This window comes from Chrysochloris asiatica, unplaced genomic scaffold, assembly GCF_000296735.1.
Source record: "Chrysochloris asiatica unplaced genomic scaffold, ChrAsi1.0 scaffold00304, whole genome shotgun sequence".
In the NCBI taxonomy this organism is placed as follows: domain Eukaryota; kingdom Metazoa; phylum Chordata; class Mammalia; order Afrosoricida; family Chrysochloridae; genus Chrysochloris; species Chrysochloris asiatica.
In genome coordinates, this window is record NW_006408822.1 from 2,752,035 (window position 1) to 2,774,359 (window position 22,325).

The 22,325-nt window shown below is 48.3% G+C and overlaps 1 protein-coding gene across 2 annotated transcripts in view; it reads right to left on the bottom strand.

The window, feature by feature from the left end:
• Nucleotides 1–4,254: 4,254 nt before the first annotated feature.
• Nucleotides 4,255–22,325, bottom strand: part of SIRPA (signal-regulatory protein alpha) — a 45,306-nt gene continuing 27,235 nt past the window's right edge. The window contains exons 3-8 of one of the 2 annotated variants that reach the window (XM_006874850.1): nucleotides 20,264–20,578; nucleotides 19,348–19,680; nucleotides 16,304–16,411; nucleotides 13,420–13,444; nucleotides 7,013–7,052; nucleotides 4,255–4,506 (exon numbers count right to left, since the gene is read on the bottom strand). In XM_006874850.1, coding sequence (XP_006874912.1) covers nucleotides 4,255–4,506; nucleotides 7,013–7,052; nucleotides 13,420–13,444; nucleotides 16,304–16,411; nucleotides 19,348–19,680; nucleotides 20,264–20,578 — 1,073 coding nt within the window. Of the gene's footprint in view, nucleotides 4,507–7,000; nucleotides 7,053–13,419; nucleotides 13,445–16,303; nucleotides 16,412–19,347; nucleotides 19,681–20,263; nucleotides 20,579–22,325 lie in introns of both variants that reach the window. The other variant, XM_006874849.1, reaches the window with a different exon arrangement.

The following is a 22,325-nucleotide window of genomic DNA, read 5'->3' on the forward strand; positions in this document are numbered from 1 at the left end:
TACTGGTACTATACTTGTTAACTTGGCATACAGTGCCCACTACATGGTGTATGCATGACTAACTCAGTGGCTAGAAACTGGGCACTGATGTCAGACAGCTGTAGTTTGAGTCTCAGGAACATCACCCACGTAGCCGTGTGACTTTGTATACATTACACCACCTTTCTGTGCTTTGTCTTAGGAAATGGAGTCAAAATCACATTACCTACCTCGTCAAGTTCTGATGTTTAAAGGAGTATTACATTACTGATATGTTCTTGCTAAGTGTCAAGTCAGTTCTGACTCATAGCAACAATGTATAGTGTTTCCGAGGCTTTAAATCTTCCAGGGAACAGAAAGCCGTATCTTTCTCCCATGGAGCAAGTGGCAGACTCGAACCATAGACCTTGTGGTTCGCAGTTCAGTGCTTATCATATGAAACCAGCGTTTTCATATCCCTTATTGATATGAGTGGGGCTTCAAAAGGTTTGTTAAAAAATGTCATAATCTTTTAATTCCATCTTTTTTCCAACAACAGCTTTTTGAAGCCCTCACATTTAGCAATATGTTGTTGTCATAAGCGCTGTCTAGTCAGTTCCAACTCATAGTGACACTGAGGCTGATGAGTTTGAACCACCAACCTTGCAGTTAGCAGTCTAGTGCTTGTCCTACAACGCCACACCAGGACTCCTGTTTGTTGTTGTTAAGTGCCACTGAGTTGGTTGCGACCCATAGCAACCCCGTATAGGGTTTCTGAGGAGCAGCTGGCGAGTTTGAACCACTGACCTTGCAGTTCAAATGGCTTTGCAGTCTGGTGCAATAACCCACAGCGCCACACCAGGACTCCAGGACTCACATTTAGTAGTATAATTATCTAATTATCAATAGCATTATCAACATTCGAATGGATAAAGGATAAGGAAGTGAATTATTTGTTAAGCACTTACTATATACCAGCATTCCACATAAAGCATCTTACAAGTATATTTTAGGATAAGTATTCTACCTTTCTGGAGGAGGGAAGTGGGCTCCAAATGTGGCCGTCAGCTGCCCATAAGCCCACAGGTGGTGAGGGGTGAGCAGCTCAGCTGGGCAATGATTAGGGCAGGAAAGGAAGAACTGGCGCTTAGTGAGAGCTTGCTAATGCACTAAGGATAGGACTTGCATCTTTCTTACATCCTTTAACCCCATAGCAACCCTACCCAAAACCAAAAAACACCAAACCCACTTCCACTGAGTCAACTCCAACTCACAGTGAGCCTGTATAGGGTTTCAGAGGCTGTAAATGTTTACAAGAGCAGACAGCCACATCGTTCTCCCACACAGTGGCTGCTGGGTTTGGACGGCCAAGTCCAACTCTTCAACCACTACCCAACCAGCAACCTTCACTGAGTGTATTCTTACCTCATTATACCGCATATCTCTGAGGGCCTGAGCCTCAGAGAGGAAAGTTGTTCCAATCCTCACAGCTCCTGGTGTGGCACTGGAGGATCAGCACTTCAAACGCACCAACTGTTCTCAGAAACCCACACCAACAGTTCGCTATGAGCCGGAACTGACTCAGTAGCACACAACAAGAACTAAGTGGTGAAGCCAGATTCAAACTCAATTATCTGCCTAAATGCTACTTAAGCAGGCATTTCAGTCACAGCCACAGTCCCACTGAGCCAGGGGACATAGAAACCTTTGTCTATAGCTATAAAACCATGTGGGAAGACTGACCCAGGTGAACTGTGCCAAGCCCTGGGGCCACACTGGATCCTCTTCTGGCTCCTGGGAACAGACTGCCACCCCATCCAAGGGGACCCTGGAACACATTCATAGAGACAAGGACGCTCAACACCCAAAGGGATCATGTTACCCAGAAATCTTTATTACAAAAATATTTTGCAAGCCAAAAAGTTTAAGTTGCAACTATATACAAAATGGGGCCTGTTTCCTTCCCAGCAGTCTCAAAATAAACTCCCGAAACTACGATCCTTCCGCAGCCCTCTTTACCCTCATCCTTTTCTTGGAGATCCATACACAAGGTATGGGGAACCCCCTCTCCCACAGGCTACCAGGCTGAAAGAAGCTAAAGCTACACGTCTTCCTTGGCCTTAGCCCCTTGCTCCCCCTTCAAAAACTAAAATAAAGTCAAAGAAAAATGGCACCATGGAAACATTCTTTGTGTGCATGTGGGTTTATGGACATGTGGACATGTATGTGTAAAAAATGTGTGCGTGAATTTACCAGGGGGCTGCAAAAAGTTTGTGGGAAAATGCAAGATAATGGCATTTTCCCACGACCTTTCTGAAGCCTCTTGTACGTGTTTGCATATGAATATGTGTGTGTATGTGTGTGAGTGTGTGTGTATGTGTGTGCACACGCACATGTGTTCTCTCTGGGCATAAGAGAGGGAGACCAAGGCTTACAAGCCAACCCTTTGGAACTGGAGTGACAGGAGCCAGGTGCTGGGACACTGGGGCTCCCAGGTGCCATAGATGAGGTCTGGCCTATCAGGTCTGTCCACACGGCATGCTGGCTCAGTTAAGTCCTGGATGCCATCATGTAAAACACCAAGCCACCATCCTCCAGGGTGGGGTCAAATTCCACCTGTAGGACTTGCTGACAAGTCGGATCACTTAGCGTTCTTCTCTGACAACCCGTGTCAGGAATCCCTTGGGCATTGAACGCCTAGACCAATCAACGGGCTATGAAGGTTAGCATTTTAACTTGACTCCACTCGCTGATCAGTTACACTGTGAAGACCAAAAGAACAGAGCTTGCTTGCCCTCTGGGGCATCGGTTCCCCGAACTGGAAGGAGTCACTGTGTCTGTCAGGCCTCCTGAGATGGAGGGACAGAGGATAGAACAGCCCTGGCTTCACAGCTGCTCTGTTCCCCTGATGTTCTTGATTTATTCCAGCTTGATCCCGAGAGGCTTTGAGAGTAGAAATGGAAGATTCCTTCTTCAGGGATCTGCTCCAGACGGGAAGATTGCTAAAAGGGTGGGGAATCCAGCCAGGCTAGCTCCCCTACCCTGCAGATTCCTAAAGTGCTTGTGAGAGATGGTGAGGAGGGATGTCATCTTTCCCCTCCCCATTCTACAGATGAGCAGACTGAGGCATTAGGTCTTGACAAGATTGCACGGCCAACGATGAGGCCAGGAGAAGCACTGGCAAATTGGGACCACAGCGGGGTCGAGGAAGGCAGGAATCCCAGCTTCACTGAGAACATAGCCAATTCAGTCCCAGACAGGGGGCTCAGTGTCTCCACGGAGCAGCCACATGGGCCCTTCTTCCCTATCCTCAGGGTTCTAGGACTTGGTGGAATTCAGTTTCTGCTGCAAGAAAATCCTTTCAGGACACCAAACTGTTAAACCTTTAGACTTCACAAGACCCAACCATGTACTTCAACACATGACAAAGAGCCAAGAGAACGTCGTCATTGTTGTCTTAAGGAGAAAAACAAAACACCACAGATCAAAATTTCTAACACCTCAGTTTCAAGATTGCACGTTTCACATTTCTCAATAATTTACAGGCGTCCACAGCGAGATGTTGTGAATTAGTACGAGCTGAAGAAAGCAAGCTGGACTAGCAAGGAGAGGTGGGTCCACGTGGAGCATCACAGTTGGGATGACAGGTCCCCGAGGGGCACAAGGAAGAAGAGGAGGGGTTTCGTCCCATGGTCCTATGAGGGGTGTTCCCTCCTCCCCGAGGGCTTGTGGCTTGTCAGCCCAGGGATTGGAAAGGCCAGAAGAATTGGCAGCAACCTCATCAAGGATTCAGATGTGGGTCCCAGAGTTCTTGTCCAGCTTCTCCACGGATAGGGTCATTTGGACTAAAGGGAAACCCTTTTCCAAGAAGCCCATTGTGTAGTGGTGGTGGGGGAGGAGGTGGAATCTTCTCCCTCCTCATCCTGGCAGTTCAGACTGTGGAGAGTCAAGAAGGCAGTCAGGGGTCTCCAAGACCATGACCAAGACCCAGGCATTGATGGAACAGAGGCACAAGAGCTCATGGGCCCCTGGTCGCTGTGGCCAGTCGTCTGGTCAACTCCCTGGCTAGTACAGCAACATCAGCCTCCATGTGTGGGAACCCCAGGGCTGTGGTGGCTCTGGAAGTGCTGGAGAGCCAAGGGAAGTGGGGAGGCAAGAGCCACCTTTGCCCTTGGGTCCCTCCCAGGGCCTAGCTATCCCGGCCCTCCAGGGACTGGGCTGTTGTCCTCATCATGGCGGCTCCATGCAGGAGAGGAAAGCTCATGGGGAACGGCCCTGAGATGACCGAGATCCCATTCACTTCCTCTGGACCTGGACGCTGGCATACTCCGAGAAAGAGGGCTCGGGCTTGGGGGCGGCTGGCTTAGGGGCCCGGTTGAGGTGGACCATGTCCAGGTCAGCATAGGTGAGGGTGTCCTCTGGCCCAGGGGGCGGTGGGCCAGTCTGGATGCTTGCGTACTCTGTGTGGTTGTTGGGCTCGGCAGCCCGGCGCGCAGGCTTCTTCTCCTTGGGCAGGTTCAAGTCTGCGTAGGTGATGTCATTTGTGTCCTGGATCTAAAGAGACAGAGAGTGTCATTCTGGAGTCTCCAGTCAACCATCAACCAATCAAGTACGAGGTCCTGATGGTCCTCCTTTCTCTTGGCCTCTTTTGACTCAGCCCTATCCAGGTTACCCTTTACTGGTACCAACATAATCCCACTAACCTCCTCCTGGTCTACCTACCTCCAGACTTACCCTCTTCCCACCTACCTTTCTCCCCACCGCCTGTAAGAGCTTTCTAACCGCCATTATGGTTTTGCCACAGGTGAACTGAGTTCTCTCTGCCTTTCCCCACACTGGTCCATCTACCTGGAACATCCCTTCACCTCCTTCTCCGTGTAGCGAAGGCACACCACACATTTCAACTCAAGCATCACTTCTTGTAAGACCCTCCCCGACCTTACCTCCCCTGGCTAGGTCCAGGGCTCCTTCTCTCTGCTCCCTCAGTCCCTGTTTCTCCATTACAGCACCTGCCCAGGACTGTGAGGGTCTATTTGGGGGCCTGACTATATATGGATCCCCAGTGCATGGGGACATTCATTCATCTACTCATTTACTCAACACATATTCACTGGACATCTATTTTGGTGCAGAGACGTGGCTGCACAGGGAAGGTCTAATCCATGTTGGATGAGAGAATAACAATGTCAGCTAGTGGACTTTGGTGGCCTTACTCAGGGCGAAACTGGAGTCTGGGAGACAGAGAACAAGTGTTGTGTAAGAATGAGACCATCAGTTAGCAGGTGGGGTCAGATTTTTTTAGGTTTGAATCCTAGTTCTGCCCTCTCTAGCTGAGGGGCTTTGAAATTTCTCTGAGCGTCAGTTTTTCCCATCTATAAATTGGAGTCCCGGTGGGGCACTGCGGGATAATGCGCTGGCCTGCAAAGCCAGCTTGCATTGCAAGGTCAGCAGTTCAAACTCACCAGCTGCTCCTCAGAAACCCTCTCGATGGCACTTAACAACAACAACAACAAAGTGGTAATAATAACAGTCTCTATTATGAGGGTTGCTATGCAGACTGAAGGAGATTCTCCAGTTCCAGTTCTTAGAACAGAGCTATACTCCTGGTGCACAGTAAAGGCTCAGTAAACGCTATCCATCATCAATTCCTCATTATGCCCACAACTGCTGCCTTAACATGACACTTCATGAATTAAGAACTCTGAGGTACCTGGGCTGCCGGTGCGGAGTGAAGCTTCTAACAGCCACCAAAACTCACACATGGCACACAATACTCACCAAGGGCTGATAAACACCACAATCCTGCTGGGTAGAAATCATTAAATCACTGAGACCCAGGCAGGTAAAATAACTTGGTGAAAGTCACGCAGGTGGAAAAGAAGCAAGTCTGTTGGATTCTAACGCTGTGTCTTGTCACAGAGCCCCTCGGCTCCTGGCCTTGATTTCTCACGGGGAAGCCCAGCTGAAGCAGTGCACTCCTCTCAAGTCTGGCTTTGGGAACTGGAGATACGAGACCACAGCTCCAGAGAGCTGGGTTGAGACAGGCTTGCTCACTGCTCACTACTGTGGCCAAGCACATAGTAGGTGCTCAGTACATATTTGCTGAATGGGAATTTTAAACAGTTTCAGTGGCCAACTCTCACCAGATGGAAATCTGGAAGCACAATGACTGGGGAGGAACCATCCCTCCCTCAGCAATGGACATTGTTGTGTTTTTCTTAATTACGACCCACGCTCATGTCCAGGAGCCCAGCACTCAAGGCTGTTGTGAGAGTGGCGTGGGGTCAGGAGAGCAAGCCACGAAGTGTTCCAACCAGGGTTCTGGCTGACGAAGAGCACGTTTTTCACTAGCCTGACTCCCTCCCACAGATCACACCCAAAACAATGACAAGTGTCTGCTAGATGTCAAGGGCAGCTGGTGCTCTTTTTCTGGGTTCAGAGCAAGGCCTGTCTCATTACAAGATGCCAAGAAGCCCTCTGCCTCCAAGGGCTGACAGGGTCAGCTGATGAAAAGTGGGCCTAAGTTTCTCGGAAGCGGGCCAACCTTGTTGTCTGAGAAATCTCTTCAGCTGGATAGAGCATGTCCTTACATGAGATAAGTTAATGACACAGGCTCTTCCCATCAGCAAAGACCAGGGGGGCTCTGGCAGTGCTGAGCGGCACTAATTCTGAGGGGGTGGGCTGTAAGGAGGTGGTAGGGAGAGCTGGAAAGGGTGTTCCTGGTGGGGAGACTGGCCCAGGCAAATGCACTGAGGCAAGAAGGCACATTCAACACCAAAGGAAGAGCTGCAGCCCAGGGGCCCTCTGGAGATGTGTGTGGAGGCAGTCGGGGTAGAGTGGGCAGTCCGGAGTTAAGGAGACTCATGTGCTGATTGGAACAGAGAAAGGGAGTATATGAGCACAAGAGAGGGTAGGGGGAACCAGGAATGTAAGGATCCTCCCCACCCTGGGGAGGGAACACATCTTAATTTAGAACAGGATCTGCAGCTCCCGCTGCTGTGAGGAAATCATTCCATCAAGGCTCCCCAGAAATATGTCTCACCAAGGACTGTACCTGGGTTACTTCTCTGGCGTTCTTCTCGGGCTCATGTAACCTAAAAAGGAAAGAGAGGCACAGATAAAAATACCCTCCCTATCTTGAGTGTTCATACTGGTAAGAATAACATTTATGTTCCTCTTCCTTTATGGGTGGAGGACATGGACGAACAATTAAGACAAGAAGCACAGCCTCTTGCCAAATGTGTGTACCAAAGGGTCAATCTCAGTTTAAAAAAACGGTGGGGGGGAATTTTAAACAACACACTGTCATTTTTCTACCTGCCATTTTTGCTGAAAGGAGCTCTGGTAGCATAGTGATAACAAGTTCAAAATTACCAGACATTCCGTAGGAGAAAGATGAGGCTTTCTGCTCACGTACAGATTTACAGCCTCAGAAACCCTATACTGGGTTGCTATGAGTCGGAACCGACTCCACAGCACACCACCACCACCATATATGCTGAAAGTGAAGACAACTTGAAGCACTTACTGATGAAGATCAAGACTACAGTCTTCAGTATGGATTACAACTCTATGTAAAGAAAACAAAAATCCTCACAACTGGACTAATAAATAATGCTGTCATGATCTGTGGAGAACAGACTGAAGTTGTCAAGAACTTCATTTACTGGATCCACAATCAACGTTCATGGAAGTAGCAGTCAGGAAATCAAATGGCGTATTGCATTGGGCAAATCTATGGCACAAGACTTCTTTAGAGTGTAAAAATTTCAGTAAGGTGCGTCTGACCCAAGCCAAGGTATTTTCAGTCACCTCATTCGCATGTGCAAGCTGAACTATGAATAAGGATGACTGGAAAAGATGTAATGCCTTTGAATTAGGGTGCTGGTGAGGAGTGTTGACTACACCATGGGCTGCTAGAAGAACAAACAAATCTGTGTTGGAAGAACAGCCGGAAGGTTTGTTAGAAGCTAGGATGGTGAGACGTCGTCTCATTTACTTTGAATATGTTATCAGGAGGGACCATTCCCTGCTCTAGAAAAGGGCAATCACACTTGGTAAGTAGAGGTCAGTGAAAAACAGGAAGACCCTCACGAGATGGACGGACACAGTGGCTGAAATGGGCTCAGTCACAGCAATGGTTGTGAGGACAGCACAGGACCGGGCAGTGTTTTGTTTTGTTGTGCATAGGGTCACTATGAATCGGAATAGACTCATGACTGCACTTTTTTTCCTTTGACATTAAAAATATAGAAAAAGGCACAAAGGCATTTGTCAGTGGGGTGTTTACATCTTACAAATCTGTCAAGCGGGACTGGTTAAGGAAAGGAGGGTGGACTCACAGATACATATTTAAAAGGTTTCTAAGGAGACTTTTCATATGACAAATGATTATATTAAGTGGTAACTGACAAAACAACATCCTCTGTGGAAAAATCTCAATTATGAAAAATGTGTAGATAACACTGGAAGGAAACACAGGAAGATGCTAACAGGTTTTTAGGTCTTTAGGAGGTAATTTTTCTTCTTTCTTGTTTGCTAGATACTGAAAATGTTCTGTATCAATATTCTATAAGAAGAACGACACACCAAGATGTCTTGGTTAATAAAAGAGGCTTGTTCATGCCCTTGATTCTGTAACTGGAGGCTGGGCTTGGCTCATCTGTGGGGTCAAGGTGATGAGTAAACTGGCTCCACTGGTTCTGCAGGCCTAGGATTCCCGTGCCAGCAACTCTGGGGATGTGAGCCTGGATAATGTCAGCATTGAGCAATAGGGCTTGGAGCAGGTTATTAATGGATCTGCATGAATGCTCATAGGAGAAGGCAGATCTGGGCCACAGAGACAGTAGACTAGGAGGGGCACACGTCTGGTAGGAGATCATGCAGATCTATCCACACCCTGACAACTTCAAACATTTCTGGGGTTCAAGCCCAACTCCTGACCCTGCTCCTAAGCCCCCTATGGTGTGGCCCCTGCTTACTCCCTTGGGCTCATTCACTCCCCCACTTATCCCAACCACTGAATATTTAATGAGGCCTATGCATTGTATGCTTTAATAGCAACCTAAGTTGACCTCCTTGACTATGTTTTCCTCTTGATTAATTCCTATTTATCCTTTAAGACTCAACCATGACATCGCCTACTTCTCTGGTAGCACAGGGCTGGCGGGGATGTCCCCCTCCTCCCATCTCTCCATCTATTTTTATATCTGGTTGATATGACTGCCTGCCTACCATGCTTCCTCACCAGGCTCTGAGGAGGTGACTGGGAGTACAAGTTAGTCCAAACGGCCCCACACCCTTTGCTCACTCAGTCCTCCCTGTCTCGTCACTGCTTCACATAAACTACGTATGAAAATATGTAAGGTTTGGAATTGCCACAGAGGATCAGCCTAATCAACCCAGCACTGCCTGAGAAATTTTCCCAAGGGGATGACAGGCTAGTGAAGACCACCATTGAAATTCCAGCACCTAGTGGACCCTCTGTAAATATTTGTTGAATGGATGAATGAATGAATGGATGGATATTTCTCCCATTGTATCATAGGGGCCATGAGAGACTAGGGCTAGTGTCTTCTTTGTTCCCCCTTCCAGTCCTCCAGCTCAAGGACTGGCACTGAGCTAGGCTAATCCAGATGAATAAATGAAAGAACCAGGGAAGCCCGAAATATTCCAAGAATAAGCACAGTGAATGTCTGACAAGCAAACGAATGGTCAACTGAATGAGCCCCAGTGCCCAATTAAGGGAGCAGAGACACATTTTTCTCTTGTCTGAGCCGCAGAAGATTACAGACAATGTTCTGCCTGTATGTTCCTAACCCAGGGAGTTAGCAATCGCCAGGCCCTCCTCCGGCAACCAGAACGGCCCTTTGAGCATTCCCCCACGGCACCCCCTGACAGGCTCCCCGCTGACAGGCTCGGCTGCTCCCAACGCCAGCGTCCTTTGGAAAGTGTCTGATCCCAACAGCAGGTCTCTGCAAGGGGACCCCCGTTCCGGCTCACTAGCTGCCGCTTTGGTTTATCGGGATGAAAGGGAGCACGTGCTCTCATAGCTCCCTTGGTAGGCTCATGTCGGAAAAATGAAAAAATAGGCTGAAAACGGCTGGCTTCTCTGGGGAAGATGAAACAGGCAGCAGGAGGTATTGGAGCCGTGATGGAAAGCACTCGCTTTCGTGTCAAAAGACTCATGTCTGAGTTTGGCGTTTCCAACACTTAGTCTCCGGGCCTCAGTTTCTTCAACTGTATAATGGGAATAGCTTCTGGGAGTCCCTATGTGGCACAAGTTGTTAAGTGCTGGATTACTAGCTGCAAGGTGGGCAGTCTGAACTGATCCCGAGGTGCCTCCGAAGATAAGCCTTATGATTGGTTTTGGAAAGACCACAGCCTTGAAAACTCTTGGCGAAGTTCTACTCTGCTCACATGGGCTTGCCATGAGTTGGAATTGACTAGAAGGAAACTACCACCACCTCCACCAAGCTTCTAGCCAAAGGGTTCTCAAAGTGTGGCCTGTGAGCAGCAGCACCATCACCTTACAAGAACCTGTTAGAAATACAAATTCTGAATCAGAAGCTCTGAGGTGGAGCCCAGTAATTGGTGTTTAACAAGGCCGTCAGGAGATTCTGTGGCACACAGCAAGTTTGAGAACCACTGCTCTACCAAGCAAGGATAATAATAAATCGTAGAATTTCTTGTGATAGTTCAGTTACAAATGGATTAATACACGTCAAGGCATAGATCAGTGCCTGGGACGTATTCCACGCTCAATAAATGTTAGCTGCTGTTATTGTTAGTCCTGACATTACCATTTCTTCTAATGAGACAAGTAAACAAACAACAACAAGGACAACAAATAGCAACGAAATAAAGCGAAAGAGACGTTCTCCTATTTTAGGGGCTATGAAGCCACCAGAGAATGAATAGATCAGGGAATGCTGCAGTGGTCTGGGAAGGCATCCATTTAGTCACCAAACATTTACTGAGCACTAGAATCGACTCTGGAGTGCAGGTGTGGCGCTGTGGGGTAAGCGCTGGACTGCTAACTGTAAGGTCAGCAGTTCAAACTCACCTTGGAAACCTTATACAGGGTTGGGTCGCTCTGAGTTGGAACTGACTTGATGGCACTTCACAACAATAACAGAACTGACACGATGGTTGTGAGTGTGGTTTGGTTTATCTCCCTTGAGGCTACACTGCCAGGGACAGGGAGATACACTATGGGCACAGGTGAGGGGCACCGTGAGGGAGCACCCTGGGGTACCAGTGCAGGGGCAGCTGGAGAGCTCTCCAGAGTGGCCCCCAACCCTGGAGAAGGGGACCCCACACTCGGCTGAGCAGGAGCAGGCAGTGCAGGGTGGGAGGAGGTGCGCCTACTTTATCTACCCTGCTACACACCCCCAGAGGGCTGCCTGGAGCTGTGGAGACCCTGGGTGGTGTGGGGCAGGATGGGGAGCACACCTCAGGGAGAGGCCAGTGTGGGGGGCGGAGAGGTGAGAGAGGCCCAGGGAGGGGAGTGCAGGGGCAGGGGGGGTTCAAGGGCTTGGGACTTTATCTTGAGGTGCTGAAGGTTTAGGTACAGGATGGATTGGGGGGGGGGGGGGGCTTGCCCTTGGAGAATGTGCACCAGCTCTGGGTGCCGCATTGGGCAAAGGCACATTTAGGAAAATGCACTTCCCAGAGGCATGGAGAGCCCATTTTACTGGGGGGCTTGTGCTGCCTGCCCAGGGTCAAGACTTGGACAGGAAGTCACTGAGGAGGAGAGAGCAGGAACCTAGACTTTGTCTGACACATTGGATGGTTTTGAGCATGAGCAACACCACACCCATTGTGAGTGCTCCCCTCCCCCAGAATACAGCCCCCCCAACTGCCAACAACCTGGGGGCTGTTCTTGACCCTCCACCTAACCCATTAGCAAGTCCTCTTGTTACCTTTAAAATACATCAGAATTTGACCACGTCTCACCCCACCCTGGCACCCCACCTACCCAGCCCCGGCCACCCTTCTCTCCTGCTTGGACCACAGCAGCTGCCTCTCACTAGTCTCTGCAAGCCCTCTGACTCAGACAAATCTGATTAAGGCCCTCCTGACGCTTCTGTTCCCACTCAAGTAAGCTCAGTCCCTCTAATGCCCACAGGCCATCTGTCCTGACCTACACAAAGCTGGAGAACATTGAGACCCAAACCAAACCACTGCCATCGAGTCAATTCTGACTTATAACGACTCTATAGGGTAGGGTAGAACTGTCCCATAGGGGTTTTGAGACTGGGAACCACTTAACCCACTGCACTACCGGAGCCCCAAACCTATTGGGCGGCAACCCTGAGCTGAATGGACTCCAAACGACTTCACTTTTATTTACTTCAAGTGTGGGTGGTTATACAGTTTCTGCATAGATGCATTAACATGTTAGATTATGCAGCCCTGAGATTGCTGGGGGGTGACCAGAGGCCTTCCCAATAGTGGGAAAAGTAGGAATTAGTAGCACATCTAACTGCAAGGGTTTTAGATAAGAGACTGGGTACCCACATATCCAGACCTCATGTCTTCCCCTCCCTCATGGACCTCCTTCCTGTTCCTAGTGTCCACCACCCACACCTACCCCAGGGCTTTTGCACAGCAAGCTCCTCCCCTTCAGAGCTCCCGAGCTTCAGATCCCTGTTCCCATCACTTCTTCAGATGCAGCATCATTCCCCTACCTAAGACTCTCCCCACCCTGTATTAATTTCCGCCCCCTTACTATGCTAGCTCCTTCCTTACAGCACTCACATCCCCTGATGTGACATCCCATAACGCTTTGCTTCTGTGCTTCTACCTGCTTCCCCTTCTAGTGTCTAACTGAGCCCCATGCAGGCCTTGCCTGCGTCTGTTCCCTGCTTAATCCCCGGTACCCAGGCAGAGCTGGCACATAATAGGAACTCAGCAAACAATGACCACAAACACGAATCGAAGAACTGATGCACATCTGCCCTGTCAGTCACCTGGACTCCCGAGTAACTGGGAGCTTCAGAAAAGCATGAATGCTGTCAGCCTTCCTCCCCACGGTATTCCCAGGGCCAGCCCAGGCCAGGTACTCAGTGAGGGTTTACGGAATCAAGAAAAGAGCAAAGGAGACAAGTTGTTCTAGGGACGATGAGTATGGGATGTGTGCGGGGTGTCTGGGAGTGCGGGAATATTGAGAGGTTTCCATCACAGTCCAGATTTGATCAGGATTTGATCAAGACTTTGTAAGGAATCGATCAGGACCTGGCTGTCCACAGGGACAGTAGACAAGAAAGAGCTCAATGCCTCAAATCAAAGCGATAATTCACAACAGTCCTGGTGTGAGGAGATTTAGACGACAAGGAATAAAACCGCTACATGGCACAATTGGGAGAGGTTGTCCTGTGGTCTATATTTTACAGTATTTGTGGTTGTCAACAGCCAGTTAATAACTGGAAAAGCATCGAAGTTCAATGGTTCACTTACCTAGTAGAAGAAGTAGAACCCTTGGCTGGAAGAGAAAAACAAAAGCCCGTTATTGAGCTTAAGAACACACCCCTCTTAACATCTCCCCTCCCCACCCAACAGGTTTGACTGCAGGGTTGTGAGGGGAAAACGGTTGAAATCATATCCTTGGAGCCATCTCGAGCCATCATGGTCTATCATCTCCCAGAGAGGAAGACCACAGTGGGAGATGTCTGGAAAGAGCCAGGTGCCCTACCTCTGTCTGGGCCTCACTTCCACCCAACCACAAACCTTAAGAGAAGCCCTAAAGCAAGACCAGACAAAGATAAGGAAGAAAGTCTTGCCGATACATTTCTGAAAAATCAGTCCATGAAAACCAAGTGGAGCACAGTGGTCTGATCCTGTTGTATGTGGGGTTACCATGAATTGGGGAACAATTGGGCAGTAACTAGCAACAGTAAACCCAGCTCCCATAGTCCCAGAGTTGGGAATTAGAGGCCCCAGGCTTGAACCGTAGTTCCACCACCAATTCGCTGTGTGATCTTGGGTGGGTCATTTCTTCTCCTTGCTGGGATTTCACCTCTGTAACTCGCAGGGTTGGGCTGGTATCCATTTATCTCCATGTCACCACTTAACGGGGAAAAAAGGATTTTGGAAAGGAAGAAATGGCCCGTCTGGTTCCAAGGTTTTAAACCTGTGATACGGGGCACCCCACAGAGAAGCCACTGGGTTTCAGCAGCCATTTGACTCCCATTTCACTGTCAAACTGTAATTAAAAAGCTCGGCACCACACGCTAATAAGCTGGAGACTGCCACAGTGCAGTGCAAAGATTCTCATTGCCAGGTTAAATCGTGGTGCCGGGCAGACTCTAAGGGGAGTGGGTTCCAGGTGGGAAGGCTGCAGTTCAGCATCTATGGAGGCGGTGTGAGGCAAAGCACTGGGACACAAGCTGTCTCCCGGGGAATCCAGGACCAGAACGCTGGTCACTCCCATTTTACCCTGAGGACACAGAGTGACTTGCCCAGGACACACAGCTGCTAAATGGTGTAAGTGAGTGATCACTGAACCCAGCAAGGAGAAAGAGTGCCTCACCGAGGGGAGGTGGTAGGCAGAGAGGTCCCACATGTGCTCTCTGGAGCCCCACCGCTTGTGATGCTTCAAGGAAATTTTATGAGTTTCCTACACCTGTTTCTTCACTATAAGGTGAGGTTAGTAATATCGCCTGAGACAGAGGTCTATATGAGGACTGAGTCACGACACATAAACCTCTTAGAACTGGAACTCGGCGTGACTGCCTTGTTTTTCCAGGTCTTGCAAGTTTTCCACCTTTGACCCAGTGCAATTTCATCACTTTCTATTTTTCTCTTTGTTGTTGTTGTTGTTAAGTGCCCACAAGTCCGTCCTGACTCACAGTGACCCTGTATAGGGTTTCCCAGGAGTAGCTGAGTGACAGCCAGTCCTTCCTGCCCCTGGGGCCTGTGTCTGAGAGCTGGGTTCTGCAAGCACACACCTGTCACTCAGAGACTGTGTCTGCAATCTCCCAGCCTCGGTTCCTCTGCCAGAACCTAGGCTGCTGATACTCAAATATCATGAGAACACAGATTCAAACGGGGGTGGGAGGGTGAAGACTCCATCAGATGGGCTGGCTTGTCACCCAGGTGGACAACAGCCCTGCTTTCCCACCCAAGGAGGAGCCCTTCCCTTGTGGGGGCTCTTCAGGAACTTTGGAGTAAGCACTGGATGGATGTATCTACTGCGGGGACACCGTGTGGCTTCTTGCCTTCAAGGTGGCACCTGACAGGGAACCCTTAAGATTAGGTCAGTGTCTAAGAGCAGAGTTCATCCGGCCATCCCAGAGGGAGGGACACTTGGGGGACAGAGCTGAAGAGGGTGACAACTTGCCTGCGCAGGAGCACAAGGTCAGCTCAGGAGAGCCTTTCACACTTTGCAGACAGTGGTCTCAATGGGTCACAACCCATGTTTAAAAAAGAAAATTGATTTTCAATGTTACACCTAGTTGTGTGTATGTGTATGTCTGATGAGATAGGAAGTGAATTTCTGGTGAGATAGGATGTGAATTTCTATCTCCTATAGTTAAAACAGTTTCAGGAAAACTCAGAACTGTTTCCTTTATGAACGAGAGAGCGAACACATGTTTATTGAGGTCCCAGTATGTAGGACACAGTGTATTTGGTACGAGACTTGCTCGTACACAGTGTATTTGGTTTTTATAACTATCCTCTGAGGTAGACACTGTTACACCCATCTTACAGATGAGGAAACTGAGGCCCAGAAGGACACACTGATTGTTCCAATCTTGGTTGTTCTGATTCTAAAGGCAGAGGCCTTTCCATATCAACAATCCCCTCCTACTCACCACTCCCAATACCCACGAAGAGACAAAAGGGGTTTCGAACCTGTGCTTTCCTGCTGCAGAGTCAAAGGCCACATGTATTGCTACTGTGAAGGGGACTTTTCAGGGTAGTGGCCCATAGTTTCTGGGTCCACATATGATCCTGAGTCAGAGCTAATGCTTAAGGAACACCTGTTATTTCCCACTAACCAGCCATTTAATCCTCCCAGCAGCCTGGGAAAGTTGCTCTGAAAGTGCCTGGGAAATCCTGCTTCCTCCCTGAGACAACTGGAGTCCCCTCTTAGTACTCTGGTCCTACAAAGACACAAGGGCACTTTGCAACCACAGGAGTTACTGACCTGAATTCAACCTGGTATATGATACACCATGCATGACAGAGCTCCCTCTGGGCTTCTAGTTCCTCGAAACAACTAAATGTTCCCATGGCTTAAGCTCCTTGTAGCCCAAAGCTCTTTAGTGGCCTTTCCCAGGGCAAAACTATGGACAGCTCAGGGAAAAACTATCAGTGAGCAGGCAGGGAATTCACGTACCTTTCTTCTGTTTGACTCGAAGGAGGAAGAGGGCAGCAATCAGCAGGGCCACCAGTAAGGCACACACCACGCCCACCGCAATAAAGATACTCTTATGCTGTTTGGATTCTAGGGAAGCACACAGAATACAGCTTTCATGTTCACAGAGTAACAACAGAGACAATGACAGCCCATCCTCCCCCAACCTTTGCCACGAAACAAGCATCATTGCTGGAGAACATCTGGTTGGGCATTCCCAGATGTTCCAAGCTGCCTGGGGACACTGGGGTTCTGCACAGGTTTCAGGAGGGAAAACATTGATTGCTGACAGCTACAGAGAAGTCACAGGATATGGACAGAAATCTCACCCCCGAGGGTCAGAAACATGTTCCTTCTCCTCTGGAGTAAACCACAGCACAGGTACCTTGGCAGCACAGATGTGGTATCAGGTATAGGGGAGGGAAGGGAGAGAGAAGAAGGATGGGTGCTGGGCCCTCTAGATTCTGTCCACTAGATTGGGTTCTGGAGCCAGGAGCCTGGAAATGGAAGACAGAGGGTTTGGCTCCTTGGCTGGTCCCAGGGTACATGTCGGGGATTCTAGATTAGTGTGTAGTGATTAGTCAGGAGTAGGGTGCTGAGTCACAGAAACGGCTCAAATCAGTGTCCACACTAGTTGAGTGGACGTCAACATCTTCTTGTCTTTGAAGCCAACAATAATCTCTTCTCTAAGAACTAAGCAATCAATAGACCCACCAGTTCTTTCATTCTTTCTAACAGTGTTTACTGAGTGTCTACTAAGTGCCAAAGCTACAGTGCTGAACAAGACAGTCACAGTCCCTAAGAGCTGAAACGTAGAGCTCCTCCAACACTCTGGAGAGAAAACGGAGGCCCAGAGAGGGGCACTGGCTTGCCCAAGGTCACACAGCACTCTGACACAGCCACAGTGGAATCCATTCATCCAGTTTCCCAGTGCAATGCTCATTTCATGAAAACCAGGCATCAAGAAAATCACAAGGCCACCTTGGTACGGCTCCAAGGCATTACAAACTTGGCTGCTAAACAAAAGCTTGAAAGGTCTAATATACCAGAGGACCCTATGGAGCACAGATCTACACAGAAGGTTGCCATGAGTTGGGGTCAACTTGATGGCAACTGGTTTGAACTGGTTTCCCTTAAAGAATCCATCAAGAAACAGTCTCAAAACCAATACATTCAAAGGTTCTTATATACAGCAAGCATTAGCCATGTTGGTGGCAGGAAATGGAACATTCCAGAGGGCACTGAACTCTGCCTAGGTGCTGCCATCTTGAAGAAGATGCGAAACACATTGATAAGAGGTTGGAAGTGAGAGGAAAAAAGAATTACCTTGATACACTCTCACATTTCCAGGGGAGGGAGTAAACAGTATAATTGTGAGAGTCAGGTTTTGTGTCAAGTCGACTTGGCCAAGATTCTCAGGGTTTGGCAGCTGAGCTGTAGCTATCCCTATAACGACATCTAATACAATATAATTAACTCTATGATGAGTTGTGCTATGAGCCGCCAATCAATCGAAAGGCTGTTTCCCTGGTAGTGTGGCATGCTTCCAATATCTTAGACACTCAGGCAAAGCATGCTGGCTCTCTGAGGGTCTGGATCTTGCATCTGGTTTGTCCTCCAACCTCTGGTTCTTTGGACTTGAGTCAGTAACCTGCTCTTGCCTGCCATCTGACCTGCCAAACTTGGTTCATCTGACCTGCACGTGGGACTCTCCCACCTCTACAACTATGTGAGCCAGCTCCTTGATATGAACCTCTCTTTATACATACACATATATGAGTTTACATATATGCATATAGAAGCTGCACTGGTTTTGTTTCTCTAGAGAACCCAGCCTCCGATAATAGCCCTTTTTAGAGGACAACATGGTAATGTTGTCATCATCTTAAATAAGTGTGCCCTTTGACCAGAAGTGCCCCTTTGGGAATTCACCTCACAGGAACAGTGCCACATGGGAGATCTATGTATAAGGATGATCTTTGCAGCATTAAATGCACCCCACTAGTGAACATCTGGATGAGTACCGGCACAGGCTTATAAGGCTGGTGGGTAGACAAGGCGGAAATTAGAAAGAATAGGGATGAGGGCTAGGGCCAACAGGGACCGTGGAAACTGTTAGGTGAGAAAGCCAGGGGCTGGATATTATGAACAGGATGATCCTTCTTCTTTCCTTCTCTGTCTTCCACCTTTCTTTAATATCTATTCATGTAAAAATATCTATGAAGATATAGATCAAACTCTTTCAGTAGTGGATGACTTTGGGCAGTGGGATTTTGGGAAAGAAAGCTCACATTAAACTTCTTCTTTATATTTGCAAGCCACAAGATTACTCTGACACGATCCCTGGTGGCACAGTGGTTAAGTGCTTGACTGCAAACCCAAAGGTCAGAGGTTCTAACCCACCAGCTGCTCCTAGGAAGAAAGATGTGGCAGCAGTCTGGAACTTTGGAAACCCTATGGAGTTTCACTCTGGCCTCCGGGGTTATTCTAAGTCAGAATTGGCCAGCTTGCAGTGGGTTCAGTTTTGGGTTGGATAAGAAAGAACTCTGGTAGCGTAGTGGTTACAAATCGGGCTGTGAACCACAAGGTCAGCAGTTCGAAACTACCAGCTTTTCCGCGGGAGAAAGATGAGGCTTTCTGCTCCCATAAAAATTTACAGCCTCGGAAACCCTATACAGGGTCACTATAAGTCGGAACCAACTCCACGGCACATAACAACACCACAATAAGCATGTGTGAAGGAGCCCTGGTGGTGAAAAAGATTAGCCTTGATTGTGAACTGAAAGTTCAGTTGTTCGAACCCACTCAGAGGCTCCACAGGAGAAACAAGGTATCTACTCCTATAAAGATTTCAACTTAGAAAACTCCATGGGGGCAGTTCTACTTTGTCACACAAAGTAACTATGAGTGGGAATCAGCTCAATGGCACCTAACAATAAGCATGAGTGACCAACATTAAAACAACACAGATACAATTAAAATACAATTTTAAAATGAGCCAGGTGTGGGTGGCGTGGAGGTCTCACCAGAGGCTGATTGTGTGCTCTGGTCCTCCTTCTTGGGGGCAATGACCTTCACGGTCAGATTATTGGTGACTGCTGGCTGCCCATCATGTACCACCTGGCAGGTGAGATTCACATCCTCCCTGTGGGCAGATGTGTTCACCAGGATCCAGCTCTTCAGGTTATAGGTCCCATCCTTGTCCTCGGTGAGAATCGAGGATGAATCTGTTCGGGACACATTGCCATGCTCCAACCAGGTCAGTTCTAGGCTCTTGGGGTAGAACTTCTTCACTTGGCAGGTGATGTTCACCTGGTTCCCTGGAATGGTCAGTTGGGTGGTCTCCAAGGTAGGTGGAACTGAAACAGCACAGAGCAGAAGCTCTGACCTTGTGGAACAGACAGATCACACAGAGAGGGGATGGATAAAGGGTGGCTTCCAGCATCACAACAAGGGAAGCACTGAGGGCAACATCAGGCATGCAGCAGGTGCTCAGGTAATACACAGCCTCTTTGCATCCTCAGTAAAATCACTAGGCACACAAGTAGGTGCTCATGCACTGATAGTTCCCATCATAGTAATGAATGAAATAAAAAATCACAATGCCTTACATGCAGTTGGAATGTAATTGTAGCAAAATAAAAGTCACCAAGCACCTAAGGGTTTGGCATGTATTTGGTACTTAATAACCACCATGGCTTATGGTAAAATAAATGCAACTACTTAGCGCTTGTGCTTGGCACATGGAAGATGTTCAACTGGAAGCCCCCACTAACATGGCAATAAATGAGTGTTTAGCAGCTTGACTGGCGCACTGTAGTTTATGGTAATTGGGAGGGATGATTAGGAGTTGGATTCCAGGCAGTACAAGCTCTGGAACAAACTAGGGGAAGCAGGCCTGGGGGCACGTAAGGGTCTGGGCTGGGTGTGAGTCACATCTACCTCGGATGGTCTCAGACAAGTTGGCTGTCCCACGAAGAGAGGCCTGTAAGGTAGTGTGGGCCACCTCACAGATGACCTGAGAGTAGACGTCCTCTCGGGTCAGCATCACCTGGGTCTTGCTGGAGACGTTGTAGGACACACTGTCCTTTAGTGGGACCACCTCGGTCTGGAGGGCTGGGAGCTCATTCCCATTTTTGAACCACTTCAGGGTGACATCTCTGGGGGAGAAGCCGTGGGACTCGCAGGTGAAGCTCACTGTCTGCCCAGGTGAGATCCTCGCCGAGGGGCCCAATACCACGGGGGCAGAGGGCTTGGCTACAAGAAGGAGCATTTGTAAGCAATAAACATGACTGCATCATCACCGTGACTGATAAGCGTGTGGCACTGTTCAGACTCCTCCTGTATCTTATTCTCTAACCCTGCTGGAAGGAGGGAGGAAGGGATCACTATCCTCATCTCAGAGCAGTTAACAGTGGCTCCAAAGGTGAAGGGGCCTGATCAAGGCAGCCAGTGAGTGGTGGACCCCACATGGAATTCTAGGTCTGAGTCCAAAGTCCACCTTCCTTTCTCTGCTCCCGGTGATTTTCTATCAACCTCTGAACAGTAACAACATTATTCATCCTACTATTAACTATTAATAGTGTTAACTCTAACTAGTTTGCCTCACTGGAAGTCTTCCTATTTCAGAAAAAGCATTTGTAGAAGTAAATGCAGGGAAAGAACTGTCTGAATGGGACCAGCATGAAAGCAGGATCCAGGCTGACCAGGCTGCTGGTAAGTGTGGCTGTCCCACATCTCAGCTTCCCCATCTGTAAAATGGGACCATAGCATCCTCCTCCCAGGGGTGCATGAGGATCCAATGAGGCAAACAGCAATTCTGCTCCAGACAGAACATAGAAGATGCTTAACAGAAATAAGCAAGCACAGAACTATCTTTTATCCAAATTTCATTTACACCCAGATCTCTTTCTCCTTCAGGTATTCATTAATTCATACTTTTTATTCATTCAGTATTCCAGTAGGGTCAAATCTGTGCCAAGCCTGGAAACTGAAAGTGAACGGGCAGGGGATTCTTTCTCTGAACCTGGAGGGTCTTCTTTTAGGTCAATTTTGGATGAAACATGGAGAAGACTAAATGCCCAAAGAAGACGATTCATTAATGATGAGAGATGCATACCCAAGGCAACTAAGCCCAGAAGCCTCTCTGGTGCCCTGAAAACAACCAGGAATCGGAGAGTCAGAGAGAAGGGCAGTGACCCCCACCCCGTGAGTGGGTTGTAGCAGTACCACTGGGATCACCAAATTGTTCATTGTTACCCAAATAACCATGTCACAAAATATCATCAATATTTTCATTTGTGAAACTATGACTTGCTTCCAAACACCCATGGACCATTCTAGGGCACAGTAAGGAGGGTGTTACTTGAGTAAATCAAGTCATGAGAACACCAACTACCTGAATATCCCTAGAAACATGACAAGAGGTGACCAGTGACCATTTATGAGAGCTCCTGGGTCCTGACGCTGGGCTGATCCCTCTAGCCTCTCAGCTCGTTCATCCTCCTAGCAGCCCCCATTAATGAGGCTCAGAGAGACAAGTTCTGGCCAAGGACACACAGTGGGTAATGGCAGCGCTAACCCCACACAAGAGCGGATCAATTTTAGCATCTTTGTGCTTTATCTTACTGAGTCTCAGCATTTCTGTAAAAAGTGGATGAAAATTCCAACCTGGTAAAATTAGAGATGCACATTGCAGAACCTGGCATGTAGTAGGTGTTCAATAAACAAAACTTATTATTGAGATCTTAAGATCTGATCATTATGACCTCTTAAGCAACGTATTAACCTTCAGGCAATAAGAAGGGAAAAACAAAAGCCCAGAAGACACATCAAAAAGAGTCCCAAATTCTGCTCTCTGCAGCTGCGTTCACATACACACAAACACAAGCACATCACACAAGCCAAATGAATAAAGCAGTAGAAACCACCAAATTATAATTCTCCCTCTTAAAAAAGAATCTCCTCGGGAAAGAAGTTTGGTGGATGAGTTTTCAAAACACAA